Source organism: Cucumis sativus, chromosome 2, assembly GCF_000004075.3.
Source record: "Cucumis sativus cultivar 9930 chromosome 2, Cucumber_9930_V3, whole genome shotgun sequence".
In the NCBI taxonomy this organism is placed as follows: domain Eukaryota; kingdom Viridiplantae; phylum Streptophyta; class Magnoliopsida; order Cucurbitales; family Cucurbitaceae; genus Cucumis; species Cucumis sativus.
The window spans coordinates 19,763,232-19,790,704 of record NC_026656.2 but is presented as its reverse complement, the minus strand read 5'-3'; the positions used below and the strand labels follow the sequence as shown (position 1 = coordinate 19,790,704).

At 35.6% G+C, this 27,473-nt stretch overlaps 1 protein-coding gene across 3 annotated transcripts; it reads right to left on the bottom strand.

The window, feature by feature from the left end:
* Window positions 1-643: 643 nt before the first annotated feature.
* On the bottom strand, window positions 644-27,001 carry LOC101207547 (protein SABRE). 3 transcript variants are annotated; one of them, XM_031880503.1, is made up of 23 exons: window positions 26,564-26,987; window positions 25,232-25,343; window positions 23,990-24,253; window positions 23,481-23,746; window positions 23,023-23,242; window positions 21,001-21,171; window positions 20,820-20,897; window positions 17,607-17,855; window positions 14,826-16,934; window positions 12,032-13,871; window positions 11,688-11,788; window positions 10,186-10,542; window positions 8,251-8,369; window positions 7,599-7,848; window positions 6,948-7,172; window positions 5,896-6,035; window positions 3,850-3,922; window positions 3,143-3,244; window positions 2,875-3,033; window positions 2,314-2,637; window positions 2,048-2,215; window positions 1,380-1,758; window positions 644-1,252 (listed from the first exon to the last, which is right to left on the bottom strand). In XM_031880503.1, exons 1-23 carry the CDS (start codon window positions 26,632-26,634, stop codon window positions 1,095-1,097), a joined length of 7,935 nt encoding a protein of 2,644 aa, XP_031736363.1. In that variant the 5' UTR covers window positions 26,635-26,987; the 3' UTR covers window positions 644-1,094. The 3 variants fall into 3 exon arrangements, with proteins under 3 accessions (XP_031736363.1, XP_031736364.1, XP_031736365.1); XM_031880504.1 differs by lacking the exons at window positions 20,820-20,897; window positions 21,001-21,171; window positions 23,023-23,242; ... (2 more) ...; window positions 25,232-25,343; window positions 26,564-26,987 and adding an exon at window positions 18,317-18,409; XM_031880505.1 differs by lacking the exons at window positions 644-1,252; window positions 1,380-1,758; window positions 2,048-2,215; ... (1 more) ...; window positions 2,875-3,033; window positions 5,896-6,035 and having other exon boundaries at window positions 3,138-3,244; window positions 26,564-27,001.
* Between the last annotated feature and the right edge of the window lie 472 nt (window positions 27,002-27,473).

The following is a 27,473-nucleotide window of genomic DNA, read 5'->3' as shown; positions in this document are numbered from 1 at the left end:
TGATGAAAGATTGGAAGAGGCAACAAGTAATTGGTTAGAGGAAATTGCCCTACCTAATTTTATTTGTAAATGGTAACTGGCCCAACATGCTTAAGTTTGTATTAAACAACTCAATAAACATTTCATTAAAATTTAAATTTTTTTTTAGTTTTATTTTATAGTTGACAGTGAACATCAAAATTGAACATTGCGAAAGATTTTGAGACAGTAAATGTGGCCTTAAAGCCATATCTTGAGCACACAACTCTTAGAACTCTTTAGAATGTTCTTGGAACAAGGTGTAGATTTTGCCATCTTGCAAAGCTCAATTGTGATTTTGTAACTCTATTACGTATCAATGCAAAACAATTGAGGAATACATCGCCAAAGATTCAAACTTCAGACCTAACTGAAAATATATGATTTAACTATATGGTTTAATCAAACAAGCTATAGTGCATATAGCCGAGCATAGCACTATGTAGCTTTATTCCCATGTGGCTAGTAGAGCTTCAAGGGTCGTCTTTTTCCTGAAGATGGATGTACAAAACAAGGGCATCATTATGCTATGTAGGGTATGTGTGAACATTTACGAAACTCTCCCCAAAAAGTAGACTGTCCAAAATTTATAAACATTTATTTTACATCGAATACTAAGAAAATCTATTGAAAGGACTTTCAATGTATTTAAGGCTTCCATATCAAGTATCGCATCAGTACGAATTTATGAAGCTGAAAAATGCAGGCAGAAATATGTCGGACCAGAGAAAGGAAATGGCATTGGGTTGGAAACTTAACCATTATTATTATATACCATAAATAATATATGTACGGACAAAATTGGATTTCCAGTTGCTCACAAATTTATGAGCTCGTGTACTCAAAAACCTATATATATATATATATATATATATATATAAGAAAAAAAGAGTAGAAAATTGTGATGGCATCATTCTCCGAGGGTCATTTTGGATGTCTTGCACTTATTGTTTTCGCGATGATTTGAGTAGTGGGGCTTCAACCAAAGATATTTTGAAATTTCCATGCATTGTGGCAGGTCAAAGTAGATGGATTTGCAGTTTCATCCTCATTCTCTGTGACGTTTTATAAGACCATCAAGCTTCCAAAAATTCTTCTTTCATTTGCTCCAGCTGTTCCTGTTCCTGCTCGTTGAAGTCTTCAAATGGTGACGATCCACTAGAGCTGTCACTTTCATATGGGGTGGTTTCTCTTGGGGACGAGGGAAGGGACTCCCTCTGTTGAGAAGATGAACCTGTTACATTAATATGTTTGGTGTCAAAGTAAATACCATGTGAAATGATTTGTTATTAATTCCTTGAGTAGAAGGCTATATTCTTATTGACACTTGACAGAGAGAAATAATTCAGAAATCGAGATACCTTTCTGTCTAGCACGAAACTTTTTAGTATGCCGCCTAATAAGCCTTTTTGCTTTTGTGATAGTGAGCTGCCGAGCAAAAGGCGAGAATTCAGCATCAGTGTCACTCCAATCACCTTGGAAATCATTGTCAGCTTCACCCCTCATTGTGCGCAAGACAAATGCTTTGGCCTTGCGACGCTGATTGTTGAAGAGACCCCTGATGGAAGTAACAAATCCATCACCAGCCCCATCACTTGGCCGCTTAAGCCAGGTTATCGGATGTTGATCGGATTTCCCTGCCATACCCCCTTCATTGTCACTTAAATTGAAGTCGCTGTCAGGAACAACCGTATTGTTGGGTTCCTTTTGACTATGTGCTTTGTCTTTGAACTTCTTACCCTGCATGAATGGTATTTAAGATTGTAAATAACTGACCCAATAATTGAGAAACTCGAATTCAACTTGGTTGAGTTGAATGCAAAAACATAATACATTCCACATTACTTCTCTGAAAGCTTAGTTGTTTGAGTTTTCATCATAACCAAGCAACACATTGGTTAGTAACAAGGTGAAGGAGATGAAAGCGAACTAAAACGTTGGGAAGGAACTTGAGATGGGGTTGTTACTGGGTACATAAAAGTGTAACATATATGTGTTATAATGCAGAATATCAGATCTAAAAGTTCACCTGCATTCCTGTAACAGACTTCAAAACTCCCCAGATGATATGCTTTTTAACTCGAGAAAACAGCCTACGCCAAGTCCCAGTGAACTCAACACGATGGAATGTATCCATCAGCAACTTTAGATCATTCACGACAAATCTTGATCCTTCGTAAGTAACCAACAGCTCAACCTGTTTCAAAAGTTCGTTGAGTGATTTACCAAGTAATCTACGAAATACTGTACCAACATTTAATTCAATGACAAACTTAACCAACTGAGCTAGATAACCTGACTAATCTTGATATTGTGGAACTCCATCATCTTTCGAGGTCTGGATCTTTTCTCATCCTGGGCCTTTATCCCCTTCTTCTCTTCATGGGATGAGCGACCAGCTTTGATATTTTTAGGATCTTTCAATTTATTAACACCTGATTCATCTGGTTGCTCCACGGAACCCAGTTGTCCACTTTTGGTAATGCTCTGCAAGACAAGTTCAGTAGCAACAGACTCGGCCACAGTCTCTTCCCATGACCTATCAAAAGAAGATGTTCTTCTTAAGTCGGGGGCTGAACCGCTGCCAGAATTAGATTTAAGGTTTTGTGTCTTTGATGCCTGCATTGAAAGTTCCGAGACATCATGAGAAACGAAGCATGATCCAAAGAAGGAAGACAGCTCATATTTGATCAGTTCCAGAGTTCTCAATAGGAGAAACCGATGATCATAACTCCAGCAGTTCCATCTTTCAAAACGAAAAAGATATCATCCAATCTTTTTCCTTTTCTTCTTTATTAACTATTATCAGAAAAGAGAACTGGCCCCATGAGGAACAAGTAAGCTTAAGAAACTCACCTGAGCAGATTCTGCATTGGCAGATCCTTGACCACCGAGGGAGAAACCTAATTTGGAAAACATCTCCGACTCTTTTGTGTTAGAAGCAGATACTTCCTGAACTGAAGAACCTTTCTTTACACGCCTTGAACCTGCAGCCGTTGAAATCTTCCATGCTTCCTGTAGAAAAATGTGAGCCACTCAAAATCTGTACTTGGGGGAAACTAAAATAGAAAGTTGACTTCTATTGAGGAGTTGACTCCTCTTAAAAACAAAGCTTACAACTCACCTGCCGTCTCTGTGAATCTTGTTCTTCCTCTGGAAAAAGGTACTCCCACATCATCCGATACATCGTCTCAGTCAAGTGAATTTTGAGGGGATAAATATCTACCTATAAGAGTAAAGAATTAATGCATTAAGCAAACAATCATGCAAGTGTACCGAAAATTAGATTAAAAAATAGAAGTTATCAAGATAATTCTGCTTCATGATTTTTTTTTGGTCAACAGAAAAGCAATAATTTTAACTGTTAAAGTTTTGTTCATGCGACACATGCACCAGATAAAGTCTAGCAATTCCAGGACTCGCTGTCTAAGGATTATTCTGTCTGACAAATCCCTTGCAACTTTTATCTTTCTTTATTAACGTGGTGGTGTGGGGGGGAAGGAGAATGAATTGCTGCAACCCATTCAAACGCCCCATGCAACCATAGTTCATTATACGATCTTCCAAAAAATTAGCAAAAAAGTGAAAAATCCCACCTTTCTTGTTCACCCTAGTTAAGGTATGGACACAAGCTCAAAGGGCGTTTTAGTTAGCACCGTGAAACATCTAAATTGGTGATGTCATTAAACCAATCAACTAACAATTTAAAGAATTTTGGTTCTCAAACTACTGTTCACCATAGAAGAAATGCACAGTATAACAATTTTTTTTTTACTAAATAATATATATATACCTATTCCTCAAACATTTGGAGAGAACAAGGTCACTAACCTGGAACATTTCAAGGAGTGAATTGCCATCCCTAGGAGCTCCCTGTCTTGCATCCACTCGAAGCATGACTAATCTGCAAGCCATTAAAGTAGATGCTGTAAATGTCTGAAAACCATATGAAGCAATTAATACCCAAATTTCACAAGGATAGGAAGCTCATTTTCAAAGTGGGAATTATGCCATTTTCGAATATTCAATAACAACAGAATTTCCAATCCCACTCTTGCATTTAGACTTTCTTGAAGCAAGTGCATTAGCCTTGTGTTCAACCATAGAGAATGAATAATCCATAAAGGCGTGAGGTGAATCTGTTAGAGGTCTTAAACATAAAAATGGCAATGCATCTGACCAAAAAATGATTATAAAGAACCACCTAAGATAAGTTAAAAATTTGTATGTTTGATACAGACATGTATGACATACAGCCAAGCAACGATTAAAAGAAGGAAAAAATAAAAATCACATAAAGCGCACACATGAAGGGAGTAAAACTTAAAATATTTTATACATAAATAATTTCTTTTTGTGTTTGTGTGCGTGTGTTTTTTTTATTTTTTTTTATAAGAGACAAGTATATTCATATAACAAAACAGAACATCCTAAGGACGAGGGACAAGAGGGCCCTCCCCGGAAGAAGCTAGGGAACTAAGACATAATGACCTTCCAATTGTTCAAAATCATAGAAAGGCTATAATTACAAAAGTGTTTGGTGTAATTCGTACTCCACCAAGAGGCTGTGTGTTGAACCACAGTCCAAAAAGAATCAAAAGAATTAAATCTATCTTCAAAAATTCTGCTATTCCTTTCTTTCCAAATGCTCCACAAAAGGGAACGCGTCGCACATTTCCATAAGATGTTTCCTTTAGGGCTGTAACCTCTAATGTTAAGACCTTCAATCATCCAGCTATCAATCTTGCTAGGAAGGCAAAGCTCCAAGTCAAAAATACCAAACAGAGTGTTCCAAGCTTTTTTTGTGAAGGGACAATGTAGAAATAAATGATCCAAGGTTTCCTCATCTTTAGCGCATAGGCAACACATCGAGGGGCTAAGCAATGTGTTCTGAATTTTTTTTTGTAGTTTCTCATGGGTGTTGAGGCTTCTGTAAGCAAGCGACCATAAAAAAAACTTCACCTTCTTCGGAATTTTATTCTTCTAAATATGACGAATCAAGGGAACAACAAATGTTGGGGGATCTCTTAGTTAAGTTAAGAAAAGTAGATTTTGTAGTGAAGTTGCCATTCATGTTAGGAGTCCATTTAAGACTATCATTCCTTTCAGTGGGGGCCCAAGAATGAAGAATTTCTAAAGCTGAGGCCGCATTGGCAATCTCGTTGTCGAGCATATTTCTTCTAAGGCCCAAATTCCAAGAATGAGTAGCAGTACACCAGCATTCAGCCACATAAGGATCCTTATTCAGCGCCAAAGAGAATAAGTTAGGGAATTTTTCTGCAAGTGTTTCCGCGACACACCATTTATCCTTCCAAAATTTGATTTTTGTTCCTTCTCCCAAAACAAAAGCAGAAAAATTAAAGAATATCTCCTTATGCTTTAAAATACCAGCCCATAATCTATGAGATTTTCCCCTGTTTGGATCTTTGGTAGACCACCCATTCTCCTCTAAACCATAGATGGCCACAATTAAACGCCTCCATAATGAGGTTTTTTTATAAACAGATTTTCTAGCTTAATATGCCTAACCCTATTAACTTGGAGGCACCTACAACTATCCCAAAGCTCAAATCCATCGAGGGTTTTTCTTAAGGAACTCACTCAAAGGTTCAAAACACGTGAGCTCGGTGATGTGTAAGACCACATGATTTAGTCACCAGGGGCAAAACTAGGAGGTACACTTTACTATTTTACATATTTTGTGAGGTTGGAAATGATAATCTTGAATCATAAAAAATCATTTCATATTAGAACTTCAGAAGGAATTTAGCATGTGATACAACAACCAAATACTCAGTGGATGGGAATGTACTGACAGACTTAGACTTTCACCAAGATGCAGGAGAAACAAATAATAAGAGCTGAAAAAAAACGTACTTTCCCCATTCTGTTGGAGGATTCCATGCCGATAGAAGCATGTCAGACTTGGCATTGGGCAAGCAATTTCGTACAACAAAATACTTTGTAGTAAACTGAGCGATGCCGACATCTTTGTAATCACGGTCAAAATCATAAAACTGTAGCAACAGATGGTAACCACGTATTAACTACAATAATCAACTACCACAGTAATTGTAGAATTATAACAAAAGTAATGAAGATTGCCCCCCCCAAAAAATCAACTGACGAGAATTAGTTTACATAAGTCAAGTGAATTCGCTGCAATATGAAATAAATCATATTGGCTTTTATTGCTAGGATTTCACCAATCCTTTCACCCTGGTTGATCTGTAAAAAATTGAACAATCAAACAACTGCAATATTTCTTGTCTAAAAGGATAACATGAAGCATCTAAACCTAGAAACAATAACTAAACTAGCCCAGTTTTATTATTACAGAAATGTCAAAATGTTTTATTAAACAGAAGCATACAAAAAGAGGAGATAAGATATCCCACCAAACCAACTAGCCTAGTTGTAACTAACAAAAATTCTTGGTAATAGGATTTTAAGATAGAAGCTCGCTGAAAGTACATCTATACAAAGGAGGATTTTAAAATTCTTGTACTCTTCTTTATAGCAGTTTTCAAGTATGGAAGGGGCAACTAAAAAGTGTTTTTGGTATGATTTGTAGGTTCCTTTGAAATTAGAAGTCTCGGTTTCCTCGTGTATTCAAGATCTCTACCTCCCACTTTGATTTGGTCTTTGTCCAGGGTTGCTTTTCGTGATCTTGGCTTATCTCAGTTTGCAGTTTATTGGTTTCTCCAACATACACAAGGATTATCATTCTCGATTGCTCGCTTGTCTCTAGTTTGGCATTGGCTTTGAAGTTCTTGTGATCTCTAGTGGGTTTTTTCTCGGTGTGTTAGGTTTATAAGATTTTGCTCATATGAAGATGTTTACAATGTATTTAATTTGTTTCTCTCTCCTCTCTTGAGGGTTTCTGTATCTTTGAACATTAGAAATGAAGGGCAATTTTAGACTCTCACCATGTCATTTAGTTCAGCCTCCGCAAAAGATTTACCATCAACAAGCATGCTCCAGACCACTTTATCAATTTTCAAAGAAATCCGCATAGCATACGAAGGACTTTTATTCTTCTCCTTCTCCATCAATCTTATCTGAGCAGCTTTTTGAAGAGCCATCCTCAACGATGCAGATGCCATCTTCCTAGACTTTTGTGCACTTACAAGCTCTTTCTTTAATCCTTGAACCTGGAAGAATGCACTTTGATTACACATCTCTATCAAGCTAAATATTAAAGCATAAGAACTGAGAAGATTATTGTCATGGAAAATCAACTTAAATGTATGCGAAGAATATCTTATAAGCAAGATGTCACTAGCTAGGCTACCACTACCACCAAAAGATTGTTCAAAGATGTAGACTGTATCTGAATGACATTTGTAAAAAATGAAAAAAAATAAAAAATAAAAGGGCATAGGTTATAATGTGGAAATAATAGAAGTTTAATATGTACAAAAAAATTAACAGGAGGCAATCAACCACACTGGAACAAATTACAAATTGAAGACTTTTTCTAAATTTAGAGAAACAACATATACTAAAATTACCAAGAACATGATCCACATTTAGAATCATAAAAAGAAGTAACAAAAACAGTCCAAAATGTTGCTCACCAATAAAGCCTTTCCACCAGAAATCATCCACATCTCACCATCTTTTTCTGGATTTAGATCACTACCACCGTCACAATAGAGAGACAGTTTTCTAATATCATTAACAAGTAACCTCTTTTCCCGTTCTTTCCTTTCAAGGTTGATTTTTGCAAGTTCTACCTCTTCAACACCATCAGGAACAACCTCATCGGCTTCCTCTTCAACATCTTCACCATCTTCTGAAGGAAATGAAAGGCTACTATTTCGAGGCCTGAAATTACATGCATCAATCATTAACTCCTACCTATACATTTTTTCCACTCTTACTGAAACGGAACTCCTACTTATGCATGTACAAGCAAATTAATCAAATAAAATATACATTTGTATATCATGTATTGTTACTATTTTAAGAGATTTGCAGTTCATGGAACTCTGGTATAATAATAGGAAAAGAAAACTAATAAGATAATCCAAAATTCTTGCAAGCTCTGGCCAACAATATATGTATATTGGAAGAACAGTTACTGAGTAAAAATGAAAGAACACACACAAAAAGAAAAAAAAAAGGAGAGAAAAACAAAGATGAATTCCACCCATAAACAACAGAATACAGTCAATAGCATTATGATTCCAGAAAAACTGATAGCAATAGACAAATTCATGCACATACTTGGGAAGACGTGCAAAGAGAAGGTTTGTTAACACGTCGACCATAACTTGAAACTGACGAGAAGTCATTGTTGCTGTGATATTTGCAGAAGTGAAAGTGAGCTCTTTTAATGGCTTCACCTGCAACAAGATCATTCAAACACATTACACTAAGTTCAAGACTAATACACTGACAATGCAAATTTAGTCATGAAAGCCAAACATTTAATGAAAACATCCGAACTTGTCACAATTTAGGTCAACTCTCTTAAAACCACATAGATCAAAGCCAAGGCTCCAATGGTTTGATAAAGTTGTTGAATTACCACAAAACTCAATTTAATTTCAGAAGTTTAAGCCCCTCCACCTTTATACTATGTTAAAGTTAATTGACACAAAAGAAGTTAATGGATCAACTCCTTTTGGAACATGGTTTCTCCACATCTCCTCATGTCACAAATGATGTTACCGGCCTAAATTTTTTGTGCTGCTGTGTTCTAAGCTTCATTTAGATTGGAGTGGTAATTTGATCATAATCATTACAATCCTTCATAGACTATTTTTTACCTTTTTGCTCTGTTTTGTTGTAGTCAAGGACGCCCCCTCTTTTTCATACTTTATTCTCTTTTGTTGAACTTTGATTACACTTCTTGTTCTCCCTATGAAAGGGCCATTTTTTGTATCTCTTTGAAAACCTTATTTTTTTCCTTAAAAAGTAACTTTGTCTTTGGGGTACAAGTAAAATCTCCTGACCTTCTATGAGAGTTCACAAGCGTTCATTTTTTTGGTGAAGAAATCCCAAGTTAAACTAACAAGGGCGATCATTCTGGACATGACAGGCATTTAGTTCCATGAAACTAACAATTGTGTCTGTGCATAGCCTCAAAATCCAAACTGCCTTGGGCTAATCTTGTGAACTATGAAACCAGACCCATTTTTGGTCTTGACAAAACACAAAATACGATGTTTTTAGGTAAGACTCCATCGACAGTTCATGCTTTTAGTACAATTATTGTCAATAGAATGTCACATACATCACCAATGACATTATGTCGATGATTATTTCGCATACCATAAGGAGTGGTATTGTAGACATCTTTAGGCTCATGTGCTTCCTCAATCACAAAAAAGCTCATTCACCCAAGAAAGAACTCTTTTGAACAATGCTCATTTCTCCACATCTACTACAGTTCAGTTTGGGTAAATTGACTAGCTACCAGTGCTCGAGGTTTTTCGGATAAGGTCTTGATAAGGTTCAATACTTCATGGGTGGTCTCGTCTACTAGTTTGTTTTCACTGATTACCTTTATCTTTCATTCTTTTGAACTAGAACTCTTAGTTGTAATTTTGTAGTTTAGCATTTTGTTCTTTTTTGGCTCATTTTATCCCGTAGTTTCTGGGTTAGACTCATTGTGACTTCTTTCAGTTCATGGGGAAAGCTGGTTTCTTCATTTATTATAATAATGTTTTGGAGGGAATGGTAAACTGGTAATGTCGACTTAGCTTTCAAAGAATCCTCTAGGAAAGACCAATTCATTGATTTGAAAGATTAAACTTTCTAAAAGTAATACTCGTTACTCACAATAAGATTATTTACTATTTTAACTATTGGTACAATTTGTTGTTGTTGAGAGGCTTTTTATAGTAGTTTAATTTGTTGTCTTCGACTTTGATTTAACTAATTTTCCATGAAGGTTTGTTTAAAGTTTTAACAATATGTTTTTATTTTATATAGTAACTCTACAAAAACACGACCAGGCCTGTTTCCCTTGTAACAAAATAGTATTGACAGAACTTAAAGGCACGTCTGAGAAACCAATGTAGTATGATTCCACAATAAAGATGCAGCCATGGGAAAGAATGCTCTTCTACATGTAAAAACTGTACATTTCTCATCGCGTGGAGATGGCTACAGGAAAGATAACTAAACTAAAGTAATGGAAGATGAATAACAAACCTTTAACTCTGGAGTTCCACCCTTGTGCCTTGTGTATCGGAAGTACATGTCACAGGGCATAAACACTCTTTCAAGCAAAGCTCCAGTTCGCTTTACTTTAGGAGAACTTCTTAGAATTTTTGGAAGCCACTGCAATCCAGCCCCTGGATCAACATCAGTTGGTGCAACATGAGCCTGAACATGCTCCAACATCACTGACAACTCCATCCGTTTCCATGTCATTTGGGGTTCACACTCTGAAATTTGTACATTCCCAGTGCCAAGAGCTTGCTCTATCATGTCATGGCCAACTTGAAGGACTGAATGGAATGATCGTGCTAAAACACGCCCAGTAGCAGCAGCAAGCAAGAACCGACCCTGTTTCAGCAACACAAACAATATGAATCATCATTAAAACATCTTTGCATGTGAATGGAAGTGAAAAAATATAACTGGGTTTCTTTTTTTGATAAAAAAATTTCGTTGATGAATGAAATATCCAAAGAGATACATGAAGAGTGACCAACATATCAAATTGATAATCTTATTCTTCTCTACAATATAGGAAAAACATATTTCATTGATGTGATTAAATAAAGAAACGGTTTTCCAATTAAAAAACAATCCAAGTTAAACCTGAAATTCAATCCTGAGAAGACGAGAGAGGTTTAAGATGTTAAAAATATGGATTAAAAAAAATGTATCCTATCTGCTCAAGTTTTTTCTTTTTCGTGAAACTGTGATTTAACAATTGGAGAACCTATGTTCAAAATCTATGTCATGTCATTTCTTCTCCAATTAAAAAATGAATTATATTTTTTAATATTGATTTACACTTGTTCAGCCATCCTCAGATTTCTAAGCTCTTCTAATGTAAGACATTGGTAAAAGATTAAATTTACTATTATCCAAATCCATCAACTTAAGTTTTTGGGTAAATTGGCGATTAGAAACAAGAAAAGGCTCATATTCCATACATTCAAATTATTTGGCAGGATTCAAAGGAATAAAAGGATTGGAATTTACATACTATTTCAAATAATATAATATGATTGACGAAAAAGAAGAATTGAAGAGTAAAAACAAGAAAGGGATGCCAATACATACATGGGATTCTAAGCGTACAGGATTCTGAAGCTATATCAAATTATAATAGACATTTAGATCTTAATTCACCTCCACGCCGATCTTAATTCACCTCCACGCCTTTCTCCCACAAAAGATTTTTTTAAAAAAATCTTAAACATAGATAGATATCTTCTTGGGGAGTAATATCCATATTGTTTTTGAGCATTAAATACATGCGAAAGAAAAACAATGAAACAGATTTTTCGCAAGAAATATCCACAGAGAAAACGTTAATCAGCATAGGTAACATGTACAACCTTATTTAGCAGTGATATTAGTTGCATGAATCAACAATTACTTTGCAATGTTTGGAAGAAAAAACAAGATGTAGAAACCTCTGTAAATTTAACCCTCACGATAAAGTTAGGGAGTTTGAAACTACTCATTTAACTTACGTTGGCTTCTTCTGAGTGAAGATTGAATTGTGGCCCCACTACATTCACCTGGAAGAGTCGAGTCCCTTCATCCTCTTCGTCATCTAACTTTCCATTTTTTCCTGAAAAAAACACTTTTGCCTCTTAGCTCACAAAACATTTGTCAACTAATGACTTGAATAAAGTACTCTTTTTTCCAATATGACCCCGCATATCCCACACACATGCTTCAATCACAGCAAGTTTCATCATCAAGGTAGAAGTACAACACATTTTCCTTGTAAGAACTATAATTCTACTATTTCTGTTAAAAACAAATGTCATTACTTTTGCTATAAATGAATGCTCAAGAGTCCAAGGCATACCAGGTGCAGGAGATGATACATTCTCCGTTTTATCTGCAGAGGGTAAGTTCTCTGTTTTAATGCAAGGCGATGTAGCGGGCTGTGATTCCGAAGTCTGTGGCTGTGATGTGGAAGATGCAACTGTACCATCATTGTTAGGGGGCTTAGAGATCCCACCATCTTCAGACACTTGAGTTTTATCTTGTGGCTCATTCTCCTCATGTAATTTCCTCTGTGCATATTGTCTTGAAGGGGAAGGCTTTGAAGGTTGAAATGCCTTGGATAAACCACCAACAAAAGACCAGACAGCATCTCTGTTCTCAATTGTCCACAGAAGTTTGAGTCCATAAACAAAAATACGCTGGCAATTATCAGCTACGATCACATTGTATCCATCATCATCACTTGGATCAGAGCGTGTATGTTCATCACTCTCACTCCCATTTTCAAACTCAGATCTTATATATGTCATCTCATGGTTTCTTCTACCAGCCTCTTGCCAAGCTAATAACCTAGCAGGGTCAGCCTTTGGAGTCTGCCTCCTAATTGTGAAATAATCAGATGACAAAAGGAATCCATCATCACGGGGTTTTTCAGTTGAACTATTCGTACTATTGCCTTTCTCCACAGGAACTTTATCCATGGAAGCAGAATTTGAATTTTTTCTGGTCATTTGAATTGCTTTTGCAACACTGCTGCAATTTTCTCTATTTATAAAAGCTTTTGGCATATGAAGATCGAGTCCTTGGTAGACAAGATCAAGGGTATCCCGCTTGCATTCAAATGTATATTTTTGCTTGCCTCGACTGTAACCAAGTTCATACTTCAGCTTTGCCATGCTAAAAGTCAATCCTTTTGCAGGATCATCGTCATCTAATGGCACATGTCTTATCTCAGGAGTTGTAGTATCAATTCTGAACATAAACTCAGTCATAACTTTGTCCATGGCCAAATTACCAGATCTTACGATCCTAGGAACACCAAAACGGGCCCATCTAGAGAAGGTACGGAGTTTGTGAGGAGGTAAGTAATTCAAATTCCAGAACTTAACAATCCAAGCAAGATCATGAGCTCCAAAACTCAGTCTTGTAGAACACTCACTAGTTTTCTCAACATTATCCGACAATTGTTTCTCACCCAAAGGAAGAGGGGGCCTAAGTGAGAAATTCCATCGGAGTGACAGAGAAGTAGATCTAAATGGATCAAAAACTATTTCGCGAGCTTTTCCTTCAATGGGAAGTGAATGTAGATAATGATTCAATGGTGTCCCAGAATCACATTCCCAGTCCATGTTTACTTCAAGGGTGAAAACTGGTGTTTCAAGTAATGGAACTGATATGCCTTGAGGAAGTTTTAGACCACGAGTATTGGCCATACTCTCCAAACTGCTGGTTAAAATTTTAAAATCCTTGGCAGAAACAAAGACACGACCATCTGACTGCTGGATCTCCATTTGACCAGTTAATAATTGAAGTTTATCAAGTTTTTCATAAGGATCAGTGCTCGCAAGAACATTCCACCGTGTCTCCGAAAAGCACAAAGTGATATTTCCATGTATGTAGTACCTCATATCATCCCACCATGGTAAGCTCTTCTCTTTTTTTGGAGGCAGAATAAGTGGACCAGGTTTCCTGACACTTAGATTAGCCCTTCGTAAGGCCACAGTGAAAGCATAACTGACATCAGCAAAAACTGGTTCATATCCGACACCAAAAGATAGCTCTGCTTTCTTAAAATGTATGGGCAAGTTTGAATATGTCTTCATAGCAGGAGTTGTACCACTAGCAGAGCGTAACATCTGCACCTTTCTCCATTTCCCAACGAACACATCTTGTTGTATTTGAGGTTGAAAACTCGTAGCCTAGTTGAAAAGTGAAAATATAGCCATAATTACATGAAACACATTCATGAATCTTAAATGCAAGGTATGACTGCTTATTGCTACATGTAGACTGTTACAAGGCCAGGTGACTGGAAAAGATAAGCAGTAGACAAATGTCCCACTAGGGTTCAGCAATCATGATAACATTAGAAGTCTGAATACCCTATTGACATAATCCTTCTAGTGTTAATATGTTAGCCAACCGTTTGGGAGAAGATCCTCCAAAAAGAGAAAAAAGGTTTAAGTTACACTGTTGCTTGTAAGTATTCAAGAAAGCTTTAATTTTCACTTCCCTAAATAAAACCCACCATTATTCCTCCAGTAATTTGGGTTTTACCCTTTCTTTATTTGAAGCCTCGTAACATTCTTTGTTCTGTTTCCAAATATAGCTGGCTTGAGGTTTTCTTTTTCTTCTTTGGGGGGAGAAATTCATTTTACTTAGAATCAATAGAATTCTAATTTACTGTTTCCCCCATCCCCACCTTCTTTCCTGACCTTACCAAGAACTAATACTCTCTTTATCTCTCTAAATGCAAACATCTTCCACTATCTCTTTCTCCCTCCCTCCCTCTCTCAATAAAATTAATTTCATTTTTTTATGAAAATAAATAAAATTAATTTCGTGAATCAATGAAATTGAGGAAACCTCCAAAAAAGGCAGAGTGAGGAAACCTCCAACTGACAAACATAAAAAGAGATCATTAAAATTTTAAAGACCTCATTCATGTGAATGAATTAAAAGCATATCATATCACTTGTCAAAACTGCAGACTCTGGCATGTCCATGATGAACAAGGATAATAGCCTGCTGCCCTTTCACCTTCCCCAACCCCCAAAAAAATTATTAAAAAATGTGCATCTATAAAGATAATGAAGTCATAACAATGATGAGCAAGCCATATGAACGTATATGGAAATGTGTAGGAAAATTACCTGTTGTGCCATCACGAGACAACCTTCACATTTACCAGAAGTTGCAGAAAATAGAGGAAATGTGTAATCTCTCAACAGAACTGCAAGAGAGCCTGCATTCAAGAGTATATTTCTCCCATAAAGCCGCGAGAATGGTATGTTTTCCTGAAGACAGACAGGATCAAGCTTGTTTAGAACGCCTATCATTCCAGCATCTCCACCATCAATTTTTGTCAAGGTAACATCTAAATCTGTAGCAGTAATGGACATAAGAGAATTCCTGGCAGTGCTGGGTTTAAAACCAGAATGAAACCCTTCACGACAGGCACCCGAACCTTCTGACGGTAATAAATTCTTACAGGCACGATAATAAGATTGAAATGATTGTCGATATATTTCTTCTCGCATTCTGAGCACATCTGATGGATTTTGTGGATCAACTTCAGTGCCATTATAGCACGTATTCCTTTCTTGAGTAGATTCAATTGTTTCAGCAGTTTTTGGAGCCTGGCTTGCTTTAGATATTAAATCGTCAAGAAATTTTATCCTAACAGCTAATTCAGAAGCTTCATTTCTCAATAGCTTATAGTGTTCATCAAGCCATCCCTGCAACGGCTCCTCCTCAATGTCAGCAGTTAACTTGCGTATGCAAAACTTCAAACTCCCAACTTTGGTTGAACTAGGCTTTTTAGATTTTGAGCTTTCTTTCTTTATTGGAAAAATAAGAGATGTTCGAGCAGCAGTAATAATCTTCAAAGCACGCAGCATATCCTCAACTGAGTCATCAATGGCACGTAACTGCAACCGGTATGGCATGCAAATATGTATGTCCAAACCTTGAATAACCCAGTCCCAAGTGGTAGCAGGCACTTTCGTATCACACGTACCAGTGGACACACTAGGAATACGTGAAATCTGCATTCTGCTACTTTTGAATACTCTTGAACCATTGAAACTAAGTAAAAGTCCTTCTAGAAGTACCCCTATCCGTGCATTTTCAGAAAAGATGGACTGAACCTGAACAACTGCATCAACTCCATCTCCAGCCTGAGCATAAACTCTCAACATTTCAACATCAACAGCAAATATTGATTCCTTTTTCTTGTGCTTATCAGGCTGCCCTGATTCAGATATGGTTTCTGTCCTTTGTACAACATCTTTTGAGTTTGAAGCATCTTCCGTATGTGTGTGATTATCTCCCTGGACCTTTTTGTTATGCACAAGTAATTTCAGCTGAAGTCCGAGTTCAACAAGAGATAGATGAACATCAGGGTCCCACCTTACTGAAATATCAGTAGCACTAAATAGAGAGCACACAGAAATTTCCTTGAGCCCGCCAGAACGACGAACGAACTTGGCATTTTGCATGTCAAAAAATGTCAGTTTTGTATCTTTCCTACGTTCCTCTAAATGCTCCTGGTACATTGACCTAGCTCTCTCAACTTCAACCTGTGTGGACTGTTTTTCCTTGTTCAAACATAAACTGAGATGAAAAATATCGAGAGCTATGGTATAATTTAGCCTTTTGCATTCATCAGACACTGTAGATAACACGTTTGCACAACGAGGTGTGCCATCAGAATTGACACTTATAACAACTTGACCACCTTGTGATCCATAATAGACACGTTTAGGATCTGCAACAGTCGTGTTCTCTAAACCCACATCCCCACACAAGGTTATGGAGCATCTTTCAAGATTGAGTTTCAGAAGTTTCGTCCCTTTCCCTGATGATTTAGTTGAACGGTCTCCTCTGCTCTGTGTGGTTTTCTTTCGAGAACCAGAGAATTGCTTTAAAAGTGATTGCAAAATCATAGCAGTTGAAACAAGTGATTCAATACGCTTGAACGTAAAATAGACACCCATACCAGTCACATCAACAGACAAAACCAGTTTGCTTCTAAGACCCTCTTCTTCAGATGGTTCGATGTCCTTTTTCCCCCAATCCAGACTTATCTTAGCTATGTGTATCAAAGAACCTGCATTTGATTCCACAGCAAAAGGGATTCCCTTCGGGCACTCTTGGTATTCATCGGCCAGGTGCAAATTCAGTTCACCCAGCTCCAAGTGTACTGTAGTTCCAATATTTGATATATTATTTGCAAACACGTGTGAAGATTGTGAACAGCCCTGCAACAACATAAACAAATGAACATGGCATATGCTCAATGCAATTGACAAATGGTAGATTAAATAGTATTGGTTAAAATACCATTTTGGTCCTCATAATTTGAAGTTTGTTCAATTTTAGTTTCTATACTTTCAATTATCCAATTTTAGTCTTCGCATTTTCAATTAATCTTAAATTTAATTGTTGATTTTTTTAATGACTTTTGGTTATTTGTTAGCATTTTTACTATAAATTTTGTCAAAAATATTCCCATATTGTACTTCTTTACATGTAATTAATTAATATTACTGCTATTAGTCATTATTGTTGTTGTTATTATTATATTTACCTAATTTCAATAAAAATTAACTTTAAGGAACTAAATTTAAGATTTATTGAAAGTACTAGAACTAAAATTGGACAACTAAAAGTAAAGAGACTAAACTTGAACAAACTTCAAAGTATATGAACCAAACTTTTAGTTTAACCAATAATATAATATGAACAAATGAACAGCTACAAATATTGGTCCATACTTGTTTCCAATCAAATAAATAAATAAAATAAAAAACAGTTATTCTTGCAGAATAAATATCTTAGCTATAAATAAAGAAAACATTTTAGAGCCCAAAATAGATTCCCGGGTAATTCCAAGATAAAATGAAGTGAATAGATATAAGCACATTACTTACATGATACAACGGTGAACCACTTATGCTATAAAGCACAATAGTCATATCAGGGGCCGAGACTGTACATTCCCACATGATGGGTTTGGACTCAGACGATTGTGGCTTTTCAGAAGGTGTTTCCTTCTTCAGAACCATCTTTTTATTTTTGGAAGAACGGAGACGCAACCATGGCTTAAGTCTACTCATTATTATATTGCACTGAGTACCTTCCAACTTTAAGTCCACTTCAGCCCTAATAGGTGATGCTGACTGAAAAATAAAAGAATCATGAGGAATAATTATGGGTGTCACTAATTAAATATTTAACTGCTTAGCAACTACACGTTATAGGCAGAATAGCAAAGAACAGAGAACTCCAGCATAGCAACAGCAGATCTATTTTTGTAATATAAGTAAACTATATCTTTAAAAAAACTGTTGAATTCAGATGTCATCTTCTAAACGATTAAGCTCGGTAACAGCTTAAACAGGGGGAACACAAAGATTAGAGGACTTTGTTGTAGTTTTCCTTCTCCATTTGTGTTTGATGCCCCCATAGCATTGGGAAATTTGGCTTGTCCCGTCTGTCAGTTTGACTTGCTAATTCAAAGCCTCTCATTTTTTTTGTAGGCATATATATGTTAACCTATCATATGCATTGGATGTCATGTTGTTTTTGGCAAGCACATGGGCAAGTGGTCATATTTGGGAAAAAAGTTGGTGGAAACTACATTTTCTTAGATCTGCTTCCAACTTCACTGGTCACATTTATCAGCATCTCATGTATCTGACTCTGACTCTGACGTAGAGTCAGCTTACCCACATCCAGAAAAGAGTTGAATTTTCTGCTCTGCTCTGCACCATAATACTTAATTACAACAGAGAGTAAAAAACACTCCAAGAAGGGTTAATAATCCCCAATGAAAAGCTCCTCACACATAGAAGAAACATTAAACTTAAAAGATATAAAAAAATGGCCTTTACTAAAGTTTATCCCTCTTACCATGCAAGGAAAAAGAGTGCAACCACCTCAAGTACTACTCTATCTAAATGAATGATAGATGAAGCAACAAACCAAGGTGTATTAGAAGAAAAATGCACTCACTTGTTGATTTTACTAAAAAGAATCCCAATTTCAGAGTACATTTCTCAGCTGTCATCCTGTAATAAATCTTTGCCTCTAGCTGATAGTTGTCTCTCTTGAATGAGAAACAATTTCATTGATTGATTTTTTTTAAAAGGAAACGAATCTCATTTTTTATAAAAAAATGAGGCAAAGCTCAAAGTAAAAGAGGGTTATCCAACGAGCAATTAAAGAACTAGGGATCAGTATTTTCATTGATTGATGAAATAAGGAAGCAACCCCAGCGCAATTTCTAGTTGATGTTGTCTCTCAAGGGGAGTGTTCTATCCATCAAAAGAGCCAACAAGAAAAATCAGGATTTTGGATGATTTGTTTCATTAGTAGTGATGATTGGGAGTACAATTTTCCAATTGATAATGAGCAGAGAAGATTTCTTCTGATGAACATAAAGAAGGGGTTCTTTGCAACATTTTTGAGATAGAAACTTTTTTATGAATCACAATCACAATGTTCTAGTCTAAAATAATGACACTTTATCATCTTTCGTAGAGATGACCTTGAGACATACAAACTTTAAGTCATGGTTTTCGAAGTACTAGTTTTTAACCCTAAAAATAACGATTTAGAGACAGGCTAAGGTGCCTTCACTAATAATATAACAGTTGGGAGGCGCATTGTTCTTTCATTAAGAATACCTCAGGAGGACAACACTGCAAGTGCAACGCATAAAATACAGCAGGTGTGTCCGCACCCCCCTCCTAAGTGGAAGAGAAAGAAAGGGGATTCTTGGAGCAACCCAACTTATGGCCTTGATTATGAGAAAAACCCTTATTACTCCACTCTGGAGGTTCTTCTCAAAACTCCTCAAAACTCAAGTCTTTTGGTATTTTGTCCAATACTTTTAATTGGCTTTGTATAGGTTGGCTTTCAGGCTTTGTTATGGTTGTTAGCTTCTCCGTTTTGGATACTTCATTTTAGTGAATAGTGAAAGTTTGGGTACTCCTTTGGTTTTCCAGTGTTCAATCGTTAGCCGTTATTGTGATTGAAAAAACTTGTATCGTCAAAGTTTATGCCAGGTAGTTTGGTTTGGTTATTCAAGTTTATCTTTGCTGCCTCCTCAAAGGATTTTCTAACTGTTGTCTCACCTTGGGTTGCGGTATTGCTTAAAGAGCTTGACATGATTCAAAGACTGATATTGTTTTGAAGCGACATTATGATGCATTATCAAGTGTGAAGAAGAAATCAAAAGATGAGTATAAGATTCCTCTATAGTGTCCAAATTACTCTCCAAGCATTCAGAGATAATGAGGACTTCTTTCTTTCGAGAATAATGCATTGGGAACACTTTCATAAACTTTGGCTTCAACTTGAGGAGATGATGCAGGCATGTCTTCTTCTAGTGGGAATTCTTGTCAAAGAGAATCATCAATGGAAGGATAGTAGCCGCCACTTTAGGACCATAATCACCTAGGTCATTTGAATTAAGAAGCAAACATCTACTTCATGCAACTTACGATCATTGACAAACATAAAGCTTCATCTTCCATGACCGTTTTTAGCCTCTTTAAATCAACCAACTTAGAAAATCTTTAAATAATAATTCACAATGAAGTAAATTACTAGAACTTGGCATATCAACAACTATATCACCAAACTGGAGAGAAAACTCATCAATGTCAACATTCTGAACGATCACTTCGGCTAGAATGAAGCCACAAAAGTTGGCATATCCACAGCTAAGTCTGTAGATGCATATCCAACTTCACTTAAAATACAGTTTTCTGGTTCTTTGCTTTGTATCCTTGTTATTCTCGTCTCTTTTCATTTTACCAAAAAAAAAAACTTTCAAAAAGAAAAAAAAAATTGAGGAGAGTAGCTCATGTTAAACATTTTGAGGTCCCTTGATTTTTTAATATGGAATCCTCAACTGTAAGAGAGGAAGGTTATATTAGATTATCTTAAATTTCAACTGATGCAGCCACTACAGATAGAGAAATGTCATATAATTTAACAGGATATGGTTAATCTTCACTTTGACAAGACAAAGACCAAACGTTCGTTAAAGCTGAATGAATACCAAGGAACAAATTATGATTATGAATGAGGTGCAGAAAATAAACAACCTTAAATTTATAATTGAGAATACTCACTTGTATTGGAACATAAAGGAAGATAGTTAAACCGACTTTCAGTATCTCCAAAAAGGAAGTGCCAGCCTCTCTGAGTAGCTGAGATAGTAGGGAACATAGTTAAAAATATTTAGCAAACTACATGACAAACATTTAAACTGAGAGCTGCAAGTTTCCAAAACAAAAAAAGTTTAAACAATACATGAATCTCACTGAACTCCATTTGTAGATGAAGACGTGCAGTCTCCCCTAAATCCTCTAAGCAGCGTGATTTCATTATCCTAAATTGAATCCCCATGATGTTGTTTTCAACAGCAATCTCATGCTCACGATGCATAAACATAACATTCAGTTTAGGAAGACTGAAGGAAACCTGTCAAAGAACACACGTTTATCAGTTTCACTATAAAATTCACTGTGCCGTGATAAATGCAACCAGAAAACTAAATAAAGTCATGTCTTAACTATTTGACTTTGGGTTCTAGTTTATAAAATAGGCTTATAAACACTACTTTAACCCATGAATTTCTTTGTTTTGTTATCTATTTTCAAGAGTTTCAAAATCCAAGTCAAGTTTTGAATACTACAAAAGTAGTTATTCTAATATTTCTCTAGGAAAGATAAAAACCATTGTCAAGAAGTATGAGAAGCAAATAAGAAAAATTTTGAAAAATCAAATGGTTATCAACAAGGCCTAAAGAATCAAACTCATTCACAAGCACATGCAATATTCATCGGTTCATTTATCAATCAATTTGGCTTGCTATCAAAATTATAAAAATTAAAAAGAGGGGAGAGAGACGGAGAGAGAAAGTATCTTAAAGTATGAGTTGAAAGAAGGAAAATCAAGCACGACATGGGCCTCATGGCCTCTATTTTGCTCCAACCATGCATCTACTCAGAATCAAATTATGATTGGCCATGAGGAAAGGATGGTTATAATCTTTTTCCTAATAAAGAAAACCAGGGCTGCAAACATTCATCAAGGACAAGATAACTTTTTGCCATACATCCAAACTCCTAATCACAACATGAATCTTCCACATCAAAAGGGCACAGATGATTTTCAACAGCTCTAGAGCAACATATCAACCCTTGAATGTTAAAGAGTGATATTGTTGTCCAAGAAGATGCTTAAACTAGTTAGGAAAAATGTCGATCCCATTATCTTATAGAAATCTCAAGTGATAGAAATAGGATCATTTCTTTGAATGTTAAAGAGTGATAGCTCGTTCATTTCCAAATTGTAGTTTAATCATTTGATAAGCATCTGCCCTTTGACCCGAAAAACCCAATTAACCCAACCCAACCTAAACGGTCTGAGTTGGGTGTTATCAACTCATTTGGGTTCAGTTAGGTTAAAATAACTAAAATTTCTATGGTTTGAGTTGGTTCATTGGATCATCTAAAATAACCCAAAACAGTCCGAAACAACCCAAACCTATTATTAATTTTAAATTTTATATTTTTTACTTACGATACAATTATATACACATTTATTTTAATTATATTTAATTTCATAATTTTTTTGGATAATTTACCCTCCAAGAACTCCTTAAAAACAACTTTTTGGCACTTTGGAAAGAAAATTTTCATAATATAAATTAAAATTGAGTTGTCAATCTTAATTCAATATATGAAAATAATTAAATAAATCTTTTACAAAATTTTACTTATTTTCAGAACACAAAATTAAATAAATAATCCTAGTAACCCGAACCAACCCAACCCAAAGGGGTTCATTATTCAATAAGGCTTATTTTAGTTGAAGAAAATTACAACCCGAACAATTAGGTTGGATCTAAAAAGTGCTTCAACCCAACCCACAAACATCCCTAGGTTCCTCATGTGGCTCTTTTGATGAATGTACTGTTTCTTATAAAAATAATAATAATGGACAGAGGCATCTATAAAAAATGTTAGTTTTTTCTATCAAAATTAAAATGAAAAATAAAAATTAAAAACAAAAACAAAAACCAAAAAACAAAAACAAAACAAGGCTCGTGACCTAGATTCCTGAACAATATTTCCTACCATAAATAATCAAATCCTTAGTTTATATATGAAGTAAAATCTAGTGGACTGCTCTCCCGCTCTACCTTTATATTCTAAAAGGATAGCTCAATAAATAGAGAAGTGCAATGAAACTGAAAACTACTCAAATACTAAAATGCTTACTGATCTGAACAAGACAAAAATACATAATAATGAATCAGAACACAACCTTTTCTGGGAAAACAGAGGTATATTTTGAAAGAGATGCAAGTGCTGGCTTCTTCTGCAGCTTCACAGCAGGGAGAGAATCAGCAGTTGACTCTACTGTTTCTTCAGAGGGAAAAGAAGTGTCTGTCGCCTTTTTGCTTTTTGAAAATAGCTCCTCATTCAAGTTCAAATTGACCTCCCCAAAGGTGACATCAACGTTCTTAACAATTATACCAGCTTCCCTATGTCAATAAATAAAAGTAAATTTTCTACCAAATAAACTGCATTCAAGATCACGATAATGAGATTATTACTGGACATTAAATAAACTAAAAGACAAAACCATAAAAGATAAGATATTGTCATAGTCATAGAGTTAAAGGGTAGATGCTTATCAAATGACTAACTACAATTAGTAAGAAAAAGGCCCATGTTTGTTCAAGCAGAACGAACACCACGGAAACAATCAAAAGAAAGTACCTGTCATGACCAAATTCACCATATAAAGAGAATTCTTCACAACTAAAAGGAGCAGAAGATTTCTCCATAGTGGCAAAAGATGAATTGACAGTAGATATACATCCTCCACTGCTTAGGTTGGATGACTGTTCACAACTAACTCGTGGTTCACCAATATGCACAAATATAGGCAATATTTGTAACTTAACAAACAAATTTGGTCTTGTTCCACCATTTTTTGATATATCAATGCTAAAATCCTTAACTTCAACGGTAGCTTTGGGAGTCTGCAGTGTTCCAAGATCCAATTGCAAAAAAAAAACAAAACAAAACAAAACAAAACAAAAAAAAACAAGGAAAAAGAACCATTAGCATAATAAATTAACCAAATTTTATACAAATAGAAGACAAAATGTCACAGTAATCAGTTCTACAACGTATAGATCCAAATGTATAACTTTCAGAATCATGAGTTTCAATTGAAAAATCATAAAAATCATTGCAAACACCAGTCTCAGAACTTTGCATACCTTTACAACCAAATCTGTTATTGAAACTGATAAATATCTAGCAATATTGGCTACAACCATCCACTTTCCTCTGCCTGAACTGCGGGTTCTCCGAGGCTTAGACGACTTTGGCCTACCTTTACTAGAAGGCCTCATGCAAACTTCTAAGTCACATATCAATATCTGAAGTTTTGGATCCCTAGAAATAAACCCCACACCAAGCTTTACCAAGGACTGGCGCAAACTCAATTTAATTTCACCTACTGATATGGATTCAATAGCACCCTGAAGATAATCACATAACAACAAATCTCATAATCCCATCTGAGTATTGACCTCCTAATACAAAAGAATACCATCCATTCTGGTAGCAAAAGTATAACGCGCATAAAATAGCAATGGAGAAAGCACATAAACACAATAGCTGGTAACTGATAAAACTTGTCAACTTTGATTAGGAAAGCTATCAGTCTGTATAAAGAAATAAATAATCAAGGAGCTGGACTTCTGCAGTCAAAACTACATAGATTGTTGTGAAAAATAATATCCCAAAATAAAATCACCAGAAAAATAATAATAATAATAATAACTACCTGCATTACAGAATGTCCAACTTATCAAACATCTACTTCATTGTTCTTTTGAATCTTCCTATAATGCAAAATTTTGATATTACAGTGTACAAGAGGAGTCTGTGTGCTTGTGTCTGAACTGGGAGGTTGGAACATCCAGGGAAAGTCTATACTACATTCAAAAGGATAAAAACAAAAGGGGACACACGAAGGAAACAGCTGGTTTTCTTCATTCCTTTTTTCATTTCTTGGATTGGGTGGTCAACAACTACATCCAATTGATGATATCTCCTTTAAACTAAGAAAACCGATAGAAAAACGTCACCTATAGACCATTAGCCACTAGGAAAAATTAGCTTCCCAAAATCCCACTATTAAAGTCAACATTGGCATTGAATGGTTAAAATAAATTTTTATTCAAATAAATTAAGATTAAATTAACCATAATTGTTTGGAAACTAGGGAAAATGCAGCTTTGACAATTATACCTTCCTAAGATTAACCCATCCACACATCACAAAGCCACATAGGAGAGGGGAGTGCCTAATGATTGTTACTAATACTAACACATTCAAAAAAGGGCATGAGGCTTTTCAAGAACAATTTATTTTCCTTGTAAGGTCCCTAGACTTCACATCACATAATGAAATATTAAAATGAAATTCAATAACTTCCCAAATATAAAAGAAACCTTTCGAAACTTGATCACAACATCCCTTAAGCATTTCCACCCTCCAACACGAAATGCTACTGATGCTCCAACAACCCTGCTCAAGACCCAAGCAACCAGTCTAGAAGCAAACCTGAAAAACATTAATAGAAGTTTTTTACCTATGATGAATCAGAATCCCAACTGAAATAATCAGCATTGATGCAATCTTAAAGAAAGTCAATGAGACTATTGGAAATTGGAATTGGAATTATAAGATAGCAACAATTAAATCTTAACCACAGATCAGTAACAGAATGGTGACACAAAAGATGGATAAATTTCTCTAAACAAAAGACCAAACCATATTCTTTGCTCAGGAATCCGCTATCACAACTATTCTGAATGCCCTGACTAGTTACGTCCACTATCAACTTGTGTTTTTAAATCTACCAAAATTTCACTAACATACATACCAAGAGAATATTGGACAGATAGTTCGATCCAGTAAAATTGTGTCAACTATTAACCATCTAATATATGTTCAAATTGGAGAGCTTTTTCTTAGGATGTTTACTACTTTTCCGCCCCTTTTACTTTTGCTTTCTTTGTCTACGTGTAGCATACTTGACACTTCTGTACTTTTTTAACATTTCAATCATGTTTTGTTTCATGTTCAAAAGAAATAAAAGAACGAACCATTTCTTGAGGAGACTAAATTAGTTCTCATACATATTTTTATAAACATCATAAGTTGGAGAATCAAACTTCGGTTGATTTTTTCAAGCTTCATTCAAGGGTTTGTTTGGAACCGCTTTTGTGAGCAGGATTCAGACTAGGACCTCCGCTCATCGTGTAATCTATGTTAGATAAATTGATTTATTTTGGGTTCTAATCTGGATAGTGTTATTTGACAAATACGAAGTTGGCTTCCTTGCTTTCAGTTTAGAAAAAAATGTTTAATCTTTATTGTAGCTGACGTCCAACGAATCCTTTATAGAATTTTTTGAGGTTGTTTTCCATAAACGGGAGTAGGAGTTTTTACGTGACAAAATCATCTTGTATTGCAACGTTCTGGAGATCATAAGTCCACCATATGTCAAGCTAAAAACGACATATCGTCTCCCTTATATGCTATGGCCGATTAAATTATTCAACAATAAGTCACAGCCTCAATGACATTCCCCACCCTTCCCAAATCAGGAGTACAAAAAAATCTACTTATAAATGAAACGATCAGTTTCTCTATTCCTAAACACTCTCCACCAATACCCATACAATACATTGGCATTGAGCTTGAGAAGAAAACCAAATTGAGCTACACGATCAAACAGGAATAAGTGAAGCAGAAATGGAAGTAATTGAGGGACTTACATGAAAAATAGCCACAGTGTAATGGAAATGAGCAAGAAGCCAAAGAGAAAGTTAACAGGAGAAGCTGCCATTGGTGATGGGAAGAGTGGTAGTATCGGAAAATGCGTGGGAGAGTATCAGAAAATCGAATTCCGACGAATTAAGCAGAGTGCAATCACTGCACATAACTTCATATCAAAATGTAAGCATCAGAAACAATTAAACCCTAGAATTATTGAAGTCCAAAATTGAGGAACAATCAGTAGACGACTGAGTCTTCAAGGCGTTGAGATCGGAAGATTTCCATTTATGGGATGAGCAGATCCGATCCGTGAAGTGCTCGGCGATCAGAAAAATGGACCGGCTGGCATTTTCTCTCTCGGTTTTTTTTTTTTTTTAATTTTTTAATTTTTTAATTTTCCAATTAATGAACAAAAAGAAATTATGTGGAGGGGGGTGGGTTGGGATCTGATGTGGTTAGAGTACGGTATGTCCGTGTGTTTCGAGGTCTGTATTATAGAAAAACGTGCGGGAGTTGTCGCTATTTGAGAATTATAAAAATGCCGAACGTGTCCTCAACTTCGTCAACGGGCGTGTTTGGAAGTTGAGATTTCGTGGCGGGAACCTTCTTTACCCGCTTCCCGGATACAATAACTCTCTATCTCTTCCACTACCCAATCAATCACCTCAGCTACTACTTCTTTTTAGTTTAATTCGCAGTTAATAATATTTATAACACATAATATTTTTAAAAATTTATTTTATTAATAATAAGAATTGAAATACTTTCATTAATAACATTCGAGAAAAACAAACAGATCAAATATTAAAAAAATAACAGATTCGTTAACATGTAAATTATTTATATTATATTTACATCATGAACTTTTTTTTGTTTACTTTTTATGTATACATTTATTCACCTTTATAT